Source organism: Ipomoea triloba, chromosome 9 (genome assembly GCF_003576645.1).
Source record: "Ipomoea triloba cultivar NCNSP0323 chromosome 9, ASM357664v1".
Classification (NCBI taxonomy): domain Eukaryota; kingdom Viridiplantae; phylum Streptophyta; class Magnoliopsida; order Solanales; family Convolvulaceae; genus Ipomoea; species Ipomoea triloba.
Genome location: NC_044924.1, coordinates 15,558,662 through 15,576,218, shown reverse-complemented (window position 1 = coordinate 15,576,218; position 17,557 = coordinate 15,558,662). Strand labels below are relative to the sequence as shown.

The window sequence follows — 17,557 nt, the reverse complement described above, 5'->3', positions numbered from 1 at the left end:
TTTTATATATATTATATATATATATATATATATATATATATATATATATATATATATATATATATATATATATATATATATATATATAATATGCGTAGTTACTACATTATCATTATCACATTATTAATTCAATCGTATAATATGTATAATATGTCATATCATTAATGTTATATTGTTATGTTAATTTTCATAACACATTATAATATATTTACAGAATATACAAATACATAACAATTAACTGTCGAATCCACTTCTAGTATTTGTTTTTTTGTTTTTTTGTTTTTTTGTTTTTTTTAGTTTGAGTACTATTAACCATGTTTTTTCTAGTATTTGTTTAATAACTGAATTTATAATAAAACAAACTACTGTACAATAACCACTCCAAGCAATTTCATTTCATCTATCCTTAAGAAAGATATGTAATTGCAAGAACGTACCATTGTAGTTTAATTTGAAACAAACTAACATTAATATTTAGTGAAAAATTTTTATATTTTCATCACAATTCAGAATGGCACACAAGCCAATATTCCACCAGGTTTCTTGTTGAAGACTATTAGGATATGAAGTAAGCATATGCTAATAATATGTCAATGGTGTACATACAAGAGTCAAATGACTCAAATCTCATTAATATATAATTCCTCAATTTAAAACTTCAGTGAAAGGAATTACTTTTTCAACTAACATAGTAAAACTTAGTTTAACAATTAGTATGACACTTGCTAAAAAAAAAAAAAAAAGAAAGGAGTATGACACATGAACCCCTATCCACCAAGCTTCATGTCAAGAAGGTCAATTACAGGTTAAGTAGTGAACCAAGGCTAACATACAATGTGGTACTGTTGTACAGTGAAGAGTCAAATCCTATATGCAATTCCCAAATCTTAGATCAAAACATCCATAGTAAATATTATGCAATTCCCAAATCTTAGATCAAAACATCCATAGTAAATATTACATTGTATTGTATAAGATAAGACTGTTAAATTGTAAAGGTAAAAAAGACACATTAAGAATTTCAAAGGAAGATTCTTTTAACAGAATACCTATACAGGCATGGATTCTATTTGTTAATATAATGATCCTTATGGGCATTACATTTCAAAGGGAGATTCTTTTAACAGAATACCTATACAGGCATGGATTCTATTTGTTAATATAATGATCCTTATGGGCATTACATAGAAAAAGCAACACAACAAATTGCAAGTGTGGTGAAGTGACAACTTATTATAAAACTGTTTTGCTCATTGGAAGAGAAGTTGTCCAAATAGAATGTACATACCGATGCTCATTTTCTTCAACTCCATAATCAAAATTGAGCAACTGCTCCGTCCACAACATCTTTCTCCAAGCATTCCTTCATGGCATCTTAATGTGAAATCTGAACACTTCTTTGGATCAATTTTAGCACCTTCTCCCCGGCATCATTATGTTTCACTATTGTCCTCAATGCAAGAACTATTGCTGAATTTTCACCCGCAATCCAACTCATATGCTTTTGAATATTATATTCGCACACAAAGCATAAAAAATACCAGCATGCTCAAGAAATACCCTCCTTAGTCACATAATTTCCTCTTCGTGTACCACAATATCACTTCCAGAAGTCCCTTCATTCTCCCTTGTATGATCTATTTCAATCAAATCCTGTTTCCCAGAAAGATCCCCATGAGGATAGGGATTCATTCCATTTCCTACACCGTCCTCTCCCTTCTTAAGGCTCCCACAAACCCTAAAAATGAAGTGTATAAATAGGACTCTACAGCGTTTTGCAAACATTGGGATTCTTGCTTTATTTTTTTCCATCTTTAAAGACAAAATATTCCTTACAAAATCTGCAGGAATAATAGGTGAATGGAATTTGCCATATTACCATAATTATAATATTACCATAAATCCATAATAATTCAATTATAATTAATCTAATTCTATCATAATAAATACTATAAATTCTATCATAATAATTATCATTACCATCTATAATTAATCTAATTCTATCATAATTATAATTAATAATTAATAATATATTCTATAATAATAATTATCATATTACTAAAATGCCCCTACGTTTGGGCGGGAAAATTTTGGAGGAGGATATTATTTTTATATATAGTATAGATTTCGACATAGCCTTTGACGGGTTTGACAAAGATTTTTGACCTAGTGAATTATTTTTAGACAACCTTCCTATACGCATTAACTTATAGAGATTTCCAATTTTTATTTAAGATATACGCTTAACCTGCTTTGTCAAAATAATTCAAATATTAAAATACCAAAAAAGAAATAAGAACAATAATTTAAAATTTTTGCAATATTCAAAAGAGTTCACAAAACATTCATTCGAAAAATTCCATTACAAACAAAATAAGTTTTACCTCCTTGCTATCTTCTTATTTTCTTCAAATTCTATCATCTTGTTGATCTGGCTTCTTAATTTGACAAAGTCACCTCCAAAAATATTTGATGCAAATTCTTTTTTACTTGGCCTACTACATAGTATCTATAAGCCTCTGATCTATAATTGTTGAATCAGGTAACACTATTGCTTGCCTCTGATCTATAATTGTTGAATCAGGTAACACTATTGCTTCAAACCACCGTATAATTGTTGAATCAGGTAACACTATTGCTTCAAACCACCGAATATATAATTGTTGAATCAGGTAACACTATTGCTTCAAACCACCTAATATATAATTGTTGAATCAGGTAACACTATTGCTTCAAACCACCGAATATATAATTGTTGAATCAGGTAACACTATTGCTTCAAACCACCGAATATATAATTGTTGAATCAGGTAACACTATTGCTTCAAACCACCGAATATAATGCATTCATCGAAGCTTTTGCCGTCATCCATGTTTTGTCCATCATGATTTGCAAAATTTCTGAATTGGTTCCACATATCAATGTGCTTCCTTTTTAGATTTTCCAATCTATTCTACTCATTAACCCACCAAATGTTTTCTCAAAAAAAAAAAAAAAAAAACCCCACCAAATGTTGTTAACAGGTGGCATCTTCTTTAATCCAGCCGGAACATCATCAATAATCCAGACTTTTTGTTGTGGTTGTAATGTACTGTTTTCAAAGTAACTTTCCAGAGTTGGTCTGTTTGATCTTTGATGACTTGAGAATTTTGAGAAGCTATAATTCCCTTTTCGACTAGTTCTGATCTACCAGTTGTGGTTCAAGCCAATTGACTGCTTCTTGATTTACACGATCTACCTCAGTTGCTTCTTTAATTACAAATTCAACCTCAGCTGCTTCTCTAATTAGCACACCTCAACTGCTTAATTTATATCTCGGCTGCTACAACTTGATCTGCTTCAACAGTTTTGCTGCTTGTAAATATATAATTTATGCACACAATGTTGAGCATATATAATATATAAACATAAATGTGCACTCCAACTATCAACTTAGTCTTTTAGTTGAGATGAAACACATGCTCCAATTTGGTATTAGAGTCAACCCCATACAATTTCAGCTGCTCCTTGAATTTAATACATACGTCCTTAGCTGCTTCGTATTAATTTTCTTGACGATCCTTAGCTGTTCCCTTCGATTACGTTGTACGTAATCCTTGACTTCTTTTCATACTACAATTTAATTTCCAAAATATTTGCTCATAACTTCATCACCGGAATTATATTTGGCTTCTTGATTGTTAGTCAATAAAACACGATAAAAAATTACAAAGAAATAAGGGATCTAATTTTTCATCCTAAATAAACTTTGGCTGATAAAAATATAATTACATATATTCTCTTGACACACCAGATTCCCTAAGCTACGGTGTGGTCAGCAGGGGTCGAGTGCCCCCGCTGGTGGGGGTGGTGAGGATAGACGGCGTGAAGTGGGGGTGAAGGCACAATAAGGGTGAGAAGTGTTGGAAAATAGCACTAAAAATGACATTTTAAGTGGCCATTTTGTGATATAAATATACGTGGGTCCACTTCCGATTTTGGGTCGGGTCAAAGTGGATTCGGGTTCTTTGTAGTTAGACGAAGAGATCGATATATTATATGCTCAAAATGGATAATGGGTGAATGAGAGATTGATTCTCAAAGTAGACCCATTTGAGATGGAATTCAAGTGTGGAAAGGTTATGTAGCTTTGTCCCACATTGGTTTGGAATGAACTTTTGCACCACTATATATACAAGGGTCCTTTCATGACTAATTAAATTGTATAGCATAGATGTTCTCTCTCGCGCGCAGGGAGTGCAAGTCAAATCCTAAACTCACTGCTGGAAATCTCGCTATTTCCGTCCAACCTTCACACGTTGGACGGAATTTCTGTCCAACAACTATTGTTGGAAGGAAATTCTGTCTAATTTATAATGGTGATCGGTAAACCGGAATTGATTAATAGTTATAAAATAAAAATATTAGGCATTTTAACTTTCCGTCCAACAAAATATTGGACTGAAAATTAATAAAAGACCAAAATTTTGATTTTAACTTCCCTCCCTTCCACAGTTACACACTATGCAAAAAACATTTTCCCTCTCAAAGAAAAAAACTTCCCTCCCAACTCACAAACACTCAGCTCACAAAGTCTCAGCTCACAAATTCTCGCACTGCTCCCTCGTCTCAAACAAGAAAAGCTCTGCCGTCCCTCGCCATCTCAGCCCTCCGGTCTCCCTCCGTCGCTCCTCCACCAATGTCGCCTCTCCCAGCCGCTGCCGCCGTCGAGACCGGGCACCCTCTTCTCGACTCTGCTGCCGTCGAGACTCTTCCCGCCTCTGCTGCCGTTGAGACTCTTCCCGCCTCTGCCGCCATCGACACTCTCCCCGTCGCCTCGCTAGTCGTTGTCTCTACCACCGTCACAGGTTAGTCCTCAAATCTAAAACCCTAATCCCTAAATTCCTAATTCCATTTATCCCTATCTCATAATTTCATTAAGCCCTAAATCGATATGTTTTTCTTACTATGTAATTTTATTGGTGAAAGTAAATGGCTTAGAGCTCTACTTTGGCTTTCCTGTGACACTTTTAGTCTTACCAATTAAAAATGGATAGATGTGCAGTATAAATGCATCGTATTACCTGAAGCCGTTCATGTTTATTATCACCTGTTGAGATTAAAGACTAATTTAACTATTTGATGTTATTTGGCAAAGGAAATTTAACAGCTTGCTATTAGTTCGTATGATATTTCTTCTTTGTTTATTAAGATTTTTGGTCTTATTATTGTTTTGTAGCTGCAATCTATTATGCACAAGCCTCATAAGTGAAGATGTCTTTGTGGTAGATATATTGCTCTCTACTAGCTTTTTTCAGGGTTATAAATGTCTGCAAATGAAGTTTTGAATTCAGATACCCCTGAGTATGAGAGAATCCAGTGGTCACACTGTTGGTGTTGATTGTTTGCCTGAGGAGATGAATGGCATGAAAATCAGGGATGATAAGGTCTGCTTATGCCATCTTTTTTTTTTTTTTTGTTCTTGTGATTATTATTTTTCATATATTACCACTTGTTGCTTTCATAAATTTGTTTTGTTTATAGGATATGGAAGCAGCAGTTGTTGATGGTAAGTATTGGTGGTCTAAATGGTCAACCAAAACAGGTAAGTTTGTTAGTCTCTTTTGGTATCTCATATCTGTTTGCTTGTTAAGATGCTCACAGTTTTGTTAAATAAAGCAGTACTCCTATTATAGGAGGCTAAAGTGAAAACTATGAGTGTGATTTTTGTATTGTGATAGATTTAGTAACTTAAATAATTTTCATCATTATTGTACCTAGCTTAAAAGTGTTAAATGATTGTTTAATTTTTAGTATTGATATTTGATGTTTTAGATCCATGAAATGGCAGTGGTCTCTGCTGTACAAGCTCAGCAGGTTCATATCTAACTATCTAAGCATCTTATTATGCAGTTACTATGTTTAGACTTTCCACCTTATTTGTTCTTTCCCCCGTTTTACAGTGTATCTATGAATCTATTATACTCTAAAGATAAATAACTTGTTAAGTAATAATGTAATTGGAAATTACATTAATCTCTGTAAGAGTTGATGTAAGAGATGCTTGAGAAACAACAATGTTATATAAATTGTATGTATGATGCATCATGCAAAGATATAGTACGAGAACTAAGGCTGAAGAATACCGTGAATTCGTGATAGTTTGCCAATTTTCTGTTTTCATGTGTTCTCAAGTCAAGTAACTTTAGCTTTGTGTTATCTGATTTTGGTGTAGGAGAAACTATCACTTTTCTGTTTTCATGTTTTATCACTTTTCTGTTTTCATGTTNAACAATTTTGATATTTAAATATATTTTCATTTTGAATTTAAATAGTGTGTACATTATTTATTTTGTATATGATATAGAATGTATTGACAACCTATAAAACAAAATTATAATAAGATCAAAATAACAAAAATAATTTATATAAATATAGATTTTCCTGCTAACAGTTGGTCACAATTTCCGACCAACAATTGGAAGGAAATCAACATGATGCACTATGGGAATTTCCGACCAAAATGTGGTCGGTATTTCCGTCCAACGGGTTAAAGTTGGACGGAAATTCCCATTCTAAAAATGGTGGGTTACCATTCGGAATTTCCGTCCAACTTTGACCCGTTGGACGGAATTTTCGTCCAACATTTGATGTTGGACGGAATTACCGATGCTCATTTTTCCGGATCCACATTTTGGTTGGAATGTTGGACGGAAACCCGTTTTCCGACCAATAACTCCCGTTTTCCGTCCAATTTTCGTTGGACGGAAATTGCCTGTTTTCCAGCAGTGACTGAGCCTGAAAAGGCTTGACTCGTGTGTACGCGGGCACGAAAAATTGACATTTTCTTCTTTGAATTTCCGATTGTCAGATTGTATTTTGTTAGTCTCTAACAAGAATGACAAGTACTCGGAGGGGCCTCTTCACTATAAATAGGCACCATTATTTTCCCTTTACATCCATTTGGGCATGACACCAATCATTATTTGTGTACTGATGGTGCATTATTTAAAAGTACATTATTTTGTATATTATCAAATAGTGTATACATTCAACACATAAATAATACACCGTATAATTTAACCTCTCTTTACACAATATGAGATCAGATATACCAAAATGGTTGAGTCACAAAGCGAATGCTTGCAGGTCAATGCTTCCCGAACCTGTCAGAGGAGAAGTTACCATCGGCGGATCCAACCAACCAAGGTCCCCCAGGGGTTAGACCTAGCGTCCAACCTTTAGCTCAAGAGATAGCTGGCTACTCAATAGACAACAATAATACCATCACACTACATAGTAGTTGGCATACTTATGCAGCACTATATTAATCACACAATTAATTTTTTTAATTTTTAAATGTTATTATCTTATTTATAAATATAGCAATATAAATTATAATTAGAAAAATTATAATAAAATTTTCCTAAATACATATTAATAAATATTATTTGCACATACAATATATTATATAATATATAAGGAAATCTTATACATATACGTCCGATTATAGTCTAGATCTACTCATACAAAATTTAAAATTTACACTTTTAATTTCTAAATATAATTCCTTTACTTATTATTCATATTGTTGGAATTATAATATATTTGAAATGTAATTAGGAATAAATGAATTTAATTGTGTAAATTAAGTTTATAAATTTATGTACATGATTAGGGATTATATTAATTAACCTCATAATATTTTAATTTTAATTTTGTATGCTATAAAAAATCTAACTAAATATATGAGAAGTCTAAATATATTATTATATTATATATTTTAACATCTTTTTATTTTTAATTTTTTTTTATTTAAACTTATAATAACATAATTTCTTCTGAAAATAAATGTACGGGTAAAACACTAGTATATAACATAACAATACAAGAAGTTTCAAGATTTATTTTAATTTGGGAAATTTGGAAATTAAAAAGTGGGCGGGCAATCGGGCATGCGCAGTTGAGAGCTTGAGGCTTTAGGAGCTGCATATTATTTGAAATTAAAGGAGCGAACATGAAGGTAATGAGCGCTGAAAACGGAGGAAGTGGATCGGATCGGAGCATCATATCATATGAGATGAATCATGAATGAATGTAATCTAGGCCAAGGACCAGGTTACATCAAGCCAGCCCCATTGGTCTTGAGGCACACCCAACGCTTTCCACACTGCTTTTGACGCATCCACAATGTTGTTAGGGCACGGCGGCTGATAGTCATGAGTTTCATCGCACCCCTGCGACGAGTCACACTCATCCACCACCATAGCCCTCACGCTCCGCCCATTCCCGTGGATGCTGATGTTGCGAAAGCAGCGGTCTCCCCCGCTGTACCACCCCGTGGACAGCGCCACCACCGGGGTGTCATCGGAGTGGTAGTTGTTGTCACACTCAGATGGACCGCCCCCGTCCCCGCCCTTCTCAAAGCTGTTTATTGTCAGAACTGCCTTAGTGGTGCTTGAAAGAGGAGGAGAGCATTTGTAGGTGGTGTAAGACTTCCCCTCTTTGCAACAATCTGAATGGTTTTTCTTGTTACATTTTCCTGGGGGTGGTTTAATGCCCTTTAGTTTCCCACTCGGCTTACATCCTGCAGGTTTTGCCTCTATACAACAAGTGGAAATGGCAAGAATTAGAAGAACAACAAGTGCTCTTGCTACTGATGATGATCTCAACTTCTTCTCCATCTTTTATTTGTTTCAGTTCGATCTGTGTGGAAAGTAGGCCTGCAATGTTTCGCTTTATATACAAGTTTGAGTACAGAACATGCCAAGATCTTTGTAAGTGATAAAACTTAAGTTGCCTAGAAATTGCAGAAATGTTTTTCTCTTTGTTTTTTTCATTCTCCAAGGGTGACTAGCTAGTTTTCTTTGATCCAAGAATCTCCAACTAACATAGATTTTGTTTGGGACTCATTTATTTATTAAAAGATAAAAACAATTCAATAGCCTTAGCTTGACGTACTCTTGAATCTTGAGTATTACGATTCACAAGAAATGCTTTCTGCTCTAAAGCATCAGTTGAAATACGAAAACAGCCGTTATTCCAAACTAGTCTATTTCACCTAACAATGAAGTTGCATAAACAAATACTTAAGCATCTACCGTAATTATACTTAACCATCAAGGGTTTCAGACAAGAATTACGTACTCTATGTATGTATAAACCTAATTAACACATATACTAATAAAGTCAGTTATGATTATTAAGGTTGAATTCATACTAATATATATAGTCAGTTATAATTAATGAGGCAGAATTCAATTCTAAACGCATGAAAATTTTAAGGGTGTGTTTGGTTGGGGGGTTTTGGTATAGGGAATGTGTATGAAAGTGATTGCTAGTGTTTGGTTGATAGGTTTTAAGAATGCTACTATGGGTATGGAATACCCCATTAATGGGAAAATCCATACCCTTATTAAATAAGGGTTTCATTTCATTTCTTCATTTCTTCCCCAACTATTAATATTCATTCCCATTCCACCCAACTACCAAACATGCTAAATACTTTCACCAAAACCCATTACCCTTACCAAGTATTTGATACCCATTCCGATTCCGATTCCCATGTGCGAACCAAACAAACCCTAAATATGGGTTAGACGAGTTGACATATTTAATTAATATATTTTCAATGGATAAGACCAAACAAGATAATTGGTTAACAATTATAGGGGACCAAATCTCGAACCTGAGCCAATCTCGTGCAGTGTCGGGCCTGGGCCTAGGCCTAGGTTAGCACTGATCAGGATTGGCCCAAGATAACTTGGGCCGGTCCCATGCCAGGCTCGGGCCTAGGCCCTAGGCCTATGATAGGGCGGTCCTGGGCTAGCCCATATTTTTTTTATTTTTATATAAAATATTTATAAATTGTTTTTATTTTTGTTTAAAATGAAATTTAAACCATTGACCTCATGATTAATAACTAAAGTTCTTACCACTTAAAGTACTTCAACCTTTTGAGCATATAAGGTGAAAATTTCTAACCCCTTGGGGCTCTACACCCCATCCCAATAGAATAGTGGATGAGTAAATCACGGTGATTCAGTGGTACAATAGGTGGGGGACCAGTGCTTGGTGCTCACAAGGAGTCAACCATATATTGGGTGTAACTCTGACACTGTGACTGTCAGCGTTTGATCATGTGTCATTGCCAAAAATTTTACAACCCAAGAACTTGATATGATCCCACATCGGGTCTATAATAAATTCTGAAGTGGTACTTAAGTTGGGGCCAAACCTCTACTCATGAGCTAGCTTTTGTGGTGGAGTTAAAGTCTTGATTGAATGATCGTATCAAAATCAAAAGTTATTGATGAAGAATAGCTAATTTTACATAATCAAAAATTACATTTTTATGAATATACATACATACATATAAATACATACATATATATATATATATATACATACATACATATATATATATATACATATATGTATGTATATGTATATATACATATATATATACTAGTTTTATACGCGCATTGCACGTATGAGTTAATGCCCAATGTTTATATTTAAATAAATATTTGAAAGTATATCAATGCAAGATTATATAGGAGAAGTTTATACATTGGATAATTGAATGTCGAATTTTTTTATTTAAATATCTAACTCAAAGTATATGAATCCAAGATAATATAGAAAATTCATTATAATTATTACTAAAATAAATGTTTGCAATCTTATAAAATCGATAGTCTAAATATTTGGTCTAAAAATGATAGTCTAAATAAATACTACTTTTCATTTGAATTTTTCTAAGTGTTCTTAATTCTCTTTTGAGTAACATTGTCATTGTCTTTATCTTTACTATTTTTTCTATTCCTTTTTGTTGATAGTGTGTTATTTGCAATTCGATTATTGTTGGTAGCATAGATGACAACGTCATGCAATGAGATTATGATATAGGAGTTATGGACTTTCCTTTAGGTGTTCTGCTTGGGGTTCATTTGGTTCAACTATTATTGTTGAATGATTTATTGTGGATAAAGAAATCCATAGTTTAAGAAAAAAGATTAAATAAATTAATAAAATTTAAAATTTAAAATATTTTATTCCAAAGATATTAAAATACATATGTATCATTTTTTGGTGTAACTACTAATTTATTTAATTCAATAAGAGTAAAATAGAGCGATTCCGCTTCAATTTGTTGGGTTATTTGAGTACTATCTTTGTCAACTAATCCCCAAGTAGTTAATATAATTAGCTTCAAATTATTTTTAAAAAAATTTTCATAGTATTAATAAAATACTTGGTAAATAAATATATAACATTATTTTGTACTATAACTTTGATATTTAATTACAAGATATTGTAAAAATAAGATAATGGACAATGTAATGAATATCAATTAATAAATTTGAATGTAAAGAATCTTTGCATGAGAGAAAATAAAGACAATATAACTAATGAAATTATTTCTCTTATTTAATTTATTTTTTTGATAATGAATAATTTTTTCAAATAAAGGTAGTGTAGACACATAATTCTAAATTAAAGAAATACATACGTATCATTTTTTGTTGTAGCTACTAATTTATTTAATTTAATAAGAGGAAATAGAGTGAGAAACTTAATTATCTCAAATTTGATTGAGATGAGGTTCGAACCTAAGATCTTTCTTATAAAAATTAATGGGTAAGTTAAAAGTTAACGGAATATTAACGGAGAAGAGAATATTTAACGGAAAACTTAACGAATAATCATAAAAGTAAGGTTAAATTAGGTAATCTCTATTAATAATATTAATCTGAATTATCTTAGCCATCTATTTGATTAAATAATTCATCTGAACCATCCATTTGATTACAACCATTTTTTTTACCCATTTTAGGTCTAACCCTCTTTGGCTTATTAGTATAGTAGATATGTATATGTATATATATATATATATGTATATATATGTATATACATATATACACATATATACATATATACATATATACATATATATGTATATATATATATACATATATGTATACATATATATATGTATATATGTATATATATATGTATATATGTATATATGTATATATGTATATATATATGTATATGTATATGTGCATTTTTCTTGTAGTGATGTATGTATATATGTATATGTATACATATATGTATATGTATATATATACATATATATGTATATGTATATTATATATATGTATATGTATATGTATACATGTATATGTATATGTACATATATGTATATGTATATATATATGTATATGTACATATATATGTGTCATATATATGTACATATACATATATATATACATATACATATATGTACATATACATATACATGTATACATATACATATACATATATACATATATATAATATACATATACATATATATGTATATATATACATATACATATATATGTATATATATACATATACATATATGTATACATATACATATATACATACATCACTACAAGAAAAATACACATAGACAACGGTTAAAAACCGTTGTCTTTTAGGTAAAATTTCTGTTGTTGAAGCCGGTGTTGTTGTAAGTCCCGTGCAAAGACAACGGTTTTTAACCGTTATCTTTTATATAAATGACAACAGTTTTTTAACCGTTGTCTATTGAGTGTTGTTGAAGTTGGTGTTGTTGAAAGTCATGCACATAGACAACGGTTTTTAACCGTTGTCTTTTATAGAAAAGACAGCGGTTTTGAACCGTTGTCTATTGAGTGTTGTTGAAACCGGTGTTGTTGTAAGTCCCGAGCTAAGACAACAGTGTTTAACCGTTGTCTATTGAGTGTTGTTGAAACCGGTGTTGTTGTAAGTCCCGAGCAAAGACAACGGTTTTTAACTGTTGTCTTTTCTAGAAAAGACAACAATTTTTAACCATTGTCTATTGAGTGTTGTTGAAACCAGTGTTGTTGTATGTCTTGAGCAAAGACAACGGTTTTTAACCGTTGTCTTTTCTAGAGAAGACAACAATTTTGAACCGTTGTCTATTGAGTGTTGTTGAAACCGGTGTTGTTGTAAGTCCTAAGCAAAGACAACGGTTTTTAACTATTGTCTTTTCTATAAAAGACAACGGTTTTTAACCGATGTCTATTAAGTGTTGTTGAAACCAAGGTTGTTGAAAGTCACATGCATAGATAACGGTTTTTAACTGTTGTCTATTCTGTATTGTTAATAAAAGCGTTGTTGAAAGTCAAGCCAACAGACAACGGATTTTAAGCGTTGTCTTTTATATATAAGACAACAGTTAAAATACGTTGTCTACTAAGTGTTGTCAAAACTTGTATTGTCAAATAGACCATTATTTTTAACCTGTAAGCATCATAACATAATAATGTTTAAAATACACAATGCTCACAATAATGTTCAAAGTACACAATGTTAAAAATACACAATGTTCACAATAATGTTCAAAATACACCATGTTCACAATATTCAAATTAAAATACACAAGAACCTGCCCATTCAGGATACTTACTGTATATAACTTGATACAGAATCTGTCCATTCAGAATGCACTTGATCAATATCCATTTGGTTGTAATCAGCTTGTTGGAACTACATGTTAGAAGTATATGAATAGTAAATATATAAGTACTCAGCATAACCACAATATGAGAGTTTTATAAAATTAATTGACATCATCTTACTAGTGCTTGAACAGATTGTTTATCATCAATGTCTGACATATGCTCAATTAAAGTTCTCATGTAAGCCATGACATAGAAATCACATTGATTACTATCCGGTTGACGAGGAGCCTATACATGTTAAATAATATTTGTGCATTAACAATTTATCTAGATATGTAGATATACAAACACTTATATATACTTAATTAAAAAATCTTAAATTACCTTGACAATTTCTCAAGAAGTTTTACTTCACACTTTCTTTCTATTCCCGGCCGCATGAAACATTTTCATAGCCCTGCATATATTTCATATATTCATAATAATTGATTATTCAGATAATATAATATTAATCATACGAAAATAAGCAGCATTTACCATATCTATAGGGTCTTCATCAACAAACTTATACTTCTCTTCCCTAAGTTGATCATTATCATCTATTGAGTTGTTTAACGTGGCCTTCTCTCCATGCCATATCCATAACACATACGTAGCATCCATGCCATTAAGGAACAAGTGTGCCCTAATAGTTTGAAGAGTTTGCCTCCTTAGGTTCTATTCTTGTTGGTAACAAACTTTTATTCATTTTATTCCAAGACAGAACATAAACGACAACATTTAAATAAAAGTCTTTTATAAAAACAAAATGCACATAGACAACGGTTAAATAAAATCGTTGTCTTTTTAATGTTGTGTATTCAAGTGTTGTCTATTCAAGTGTTTTTAAAGACAACACACAACCGACAACGGCTAAATAAAACTGTTGTCTTTTTTAAGAAAATAAACGCGCAAATATAACGGTTTTAACAAAACTGTTGTCTTTGTAGTGTTGTGTATTTAAGTGCACTTAAAGACAACACACCAACGACAACGGTTACATAAAACCATTGTCTAAATAAAAAATGGAATGCACATAAACAACGATTTTAAACAACTGTTGTCTTTGAAGTGTTGTGTATTAAGATAAGTTTAATAACAACACACCAATGACAACGGCTAAATAAAACCGTTGTCTTTAAAAAAAAAAACTCCCAAAGACAACGATTTTAAAAAACCGTTGTCTTAGTAATGTTGTGTATTCAAGTGCACTTAAAAACAACACACCAACGACAACAGTTAAATACAACTGTTGTCTAAATAAAAAAAAAACAAGCGCACAAAGACAACGGTTTTAATAAACCGTTGTCTTTGAAGTGTTGTCTATTCATATGTGTTTAAAGACAACACACAAACGACAACTATTAAATAAAACCGTTGTCTTTTTTAAGAAAATAATCGCGCAAAGACAACGGTTTTAAAAAACCGTTGTCTTTGTAGTGTTGTGGATTCAAGTGCACTGAAAGACAACACACCAACGACAACGGTTACATAAAACCGTTGTCTTTTATTTAAAAAATGCACATAGACAACAGTTTTTAAAAACCGTTGTCTTTGCGGTGTTGTCGTTTGACAAAATGCACAAAGACAACACACTAAAGACAACGGTTCAGTAAAAACCGTTGTCTTTGATAAAAGTGTTGCGTCGAAGACAACAGTTTCGTCCAAAACTGTTGTCTTTTACACAAAAGACAACACTTTTGTCAAAAACTGTTGTCGTTTTAGTGTTGTCTATGTGCATTTTTCTTGTAGTGCATACTCTCATGTGTGTATATGCATTTTTTTTTGTATATTTTAATCGATCATTTGACAATTTATTATGATCGTTTAGTATTCTTCTATCAACCAAACATTGGAATATTATATTAAACTCGGCTCTCCGGGTCGCAACCCAACCATCCCTCTTTAAGCACTTGTCAGCCTCAATTACACAACATCCTCTCAGCAGGAACTTTGCTTTGATATCAATTGTAGGATCAAACGCTTACAACTACATCAATAGCTATAGCTAGTAAGGATGGCGCAACTTTATTTCCTTATACTTGCATAACAATGCTTGATGGTAGGATATGCTAAACACGGTTCTCCAAGTTGCAACCCAACATAGTCATTCAATTGTGCCATAGTGACTAACTCAGTCCCTTAATTATAAGGATGACCCTATTTAGCCCATGAATTATTCATGTAGTAACCATTTTCGTTCCTCACCACAAGTATTTGTTAAAACCTAACATTGATATGAGGCAAGAGCAAATATGAAAATTCATTTCCATGAAATTACATAGAAGATAGAGAAGAAAAATTATATATATATATATATATATATATATATATATATATATATATAATGTGCACTGAAGATTTGCACCGCACTTACTATATAGTTGCAACACACCTAGATATGATTGCACCACAAGGTCCTCCAAGCATGTTTGGAAGCCGTAACGGTGCATGGTTATTATGAGAACCCGACTCATCTTATACATGAACCTATGTACCAATCGAGGTCGAGTTTGACTAATGGGATGAAGCTTAAGGTGCGGGAAGGGGTGGTCGGCTCAATCGTCCCGACCTAACGTGGTCGGGGAGAACCACAGAGGCGACCGAGTGACTGCTGGCTAACTTCCTGCTCAGTTCATCATACAAGGTCGAGGCGGTTGATTATCTAGTCGGTTCCTGATCGGGATTTTCTTTCCTTGATGGTCAGCGCGGATACCAACCAAGTACATAGACTAGATGCCCATTGATTTGGGAATAGTCCCCATCAACTATAATGCACTTAATTACACATACAATGTCACTTACAATAGATTTAGAAATGTGTTTAAGTCTCTCTCTCCAAAACAAGTAGAAGAAATTCAATTAAGGTTGAAGCAAGCTCTCAAACCATCCTTGAATAAAGAAGAAATCAATGAGAGAAAAGTGGAACCTCGACATTTAAACCTGCAGTCACCACTAGGCCCTAAGACTTAGAGCTACATTAGTACCTACGTTTTTTTATGTGCCTACCACATTATTCTCATGTACCTGAGTCAACTATACAAGGTGGATCTTAGTCCACGATATAATTTAATTCAAGTTTGTTAGACTCTATATATAATTGGATATAATTATTACATAAAAAGTGGATTTTTACCATTAAATTTCAAAAGTTTAGATATAATTGACACGTGATAGAAGGATTTTAGTTGTTTTCATACATAAGCTTTTTCATGAACCATGATAAGAACTGTAAATATATACCGACCAATCCATCATATGGGTTGGCTTGGTTCGTTTTTAAAGGGGGTAAAAATTTGTAAATATGACTTGTATTTTAACAAGGTGGTGGGTAAATGAGCCAACCCATCAGCCCACGTTTAGAGTGCAAAATATAAAATTATATATTGAAAAATTAGTAACATAATATTATATACAAATGTTAATAAAAAGACAAATTATGCATTCATCAAGTTTTTAAAGTTTTAATGATTTAAAATTTTAAATTTTCTGAAAACGGGTAGTGAGAATTTTGTGAGTTATATGAGTTCAAGTCACGTATATTGTCAAATGGAATTGTAATTGAATAATAATATAATCATACTTTAGTGGTGCTATAATGAAACTACATTGTGGGTAAAATAAAATAAAATAGCATGTCTCACATATTGAGTGTATATTGTCAAATGAAATTGTAGTTGAAATAGAATGATACTTTCTAAAGCTACAGATAAAGAAACGAAGACTAATGCTAGCAAAGAGACTGATACTGTGAATAAAGAAACGAAGCCTAATGCTAGCAAAGAGACTGATACTATTGATAAAGAAACGAAGCCTAATGCTAGCAAAGAGACAGATACTATTGATAAAGAAACGAAGCCTAATGCTAGCAAAGAGACTGATACTATTGATAAAGAAACCAAGACTAATGCTAGCAAAGAGACTAATACTGTTGATAAAGAAACCAAGACTAATGCTAGCAAAGAGACTGATACTGTTGATAAAGAAACCAAGCCTAATGCTAGCAAAGAGACTGATACTATTGATAAAGAAACGAAGGCTAATGCTAGCAAAGAGACTGATACTATTGATAAAGAAACGA

General features: G+C 32.3%; 1 protein-coding gene and 1 long non-coding RNA gene across 2 annotated transcripts; one reads left to right on the top strand and one right to left on the bottom strand.

The window, feature by feature from the left end:
* The first annotated feature begins 4,530 nt into the window (after positions 1 to 4,530).
* LOC116030455 lies at positions 4,531 to 6,216 on the top strand. The gene is made up of 3 exons (XR_004100414.1): positions 4,531 to 5,427; positions 5,525 to 5,585; positions 5,816 to 6,216. It is a non-coding gene; the product is annotated as an uncharacterized LOC116030455 (long non-coding RNA).
* Positions 6,217 to 7,819: 1,603 nt separating this feature from the next.
* Positions 7,820 to 8,674, bottom strand: LOC116028305 (putative ripening-related protein 1). The gene has a single exon (XM_031269966.1). The coding sequence runs from the start codon at positions 8,662 to 8,664 to the stop codon at positions 8,083 to 8,085; it is 582 nt and encodes a 193-aa protein (XP_031125826.1). The 5' UTR covers positions 8,665 to 8,674; the 3' UTR covers positions 7,820 to 8,082.
* Between the last annotated feature and the right edge of the window lie 8,883 nt (positions 8,675 to 17,557).

Coding starts and splice junctions, on each gene's coding strand:
- LOC116028305 (XM_031269966.1), bottom strand. CDS start 8,664: ATGGAGAAGAAGTTGAGATCATCATCAGTAGCAAGAGCACTTGTTGTT.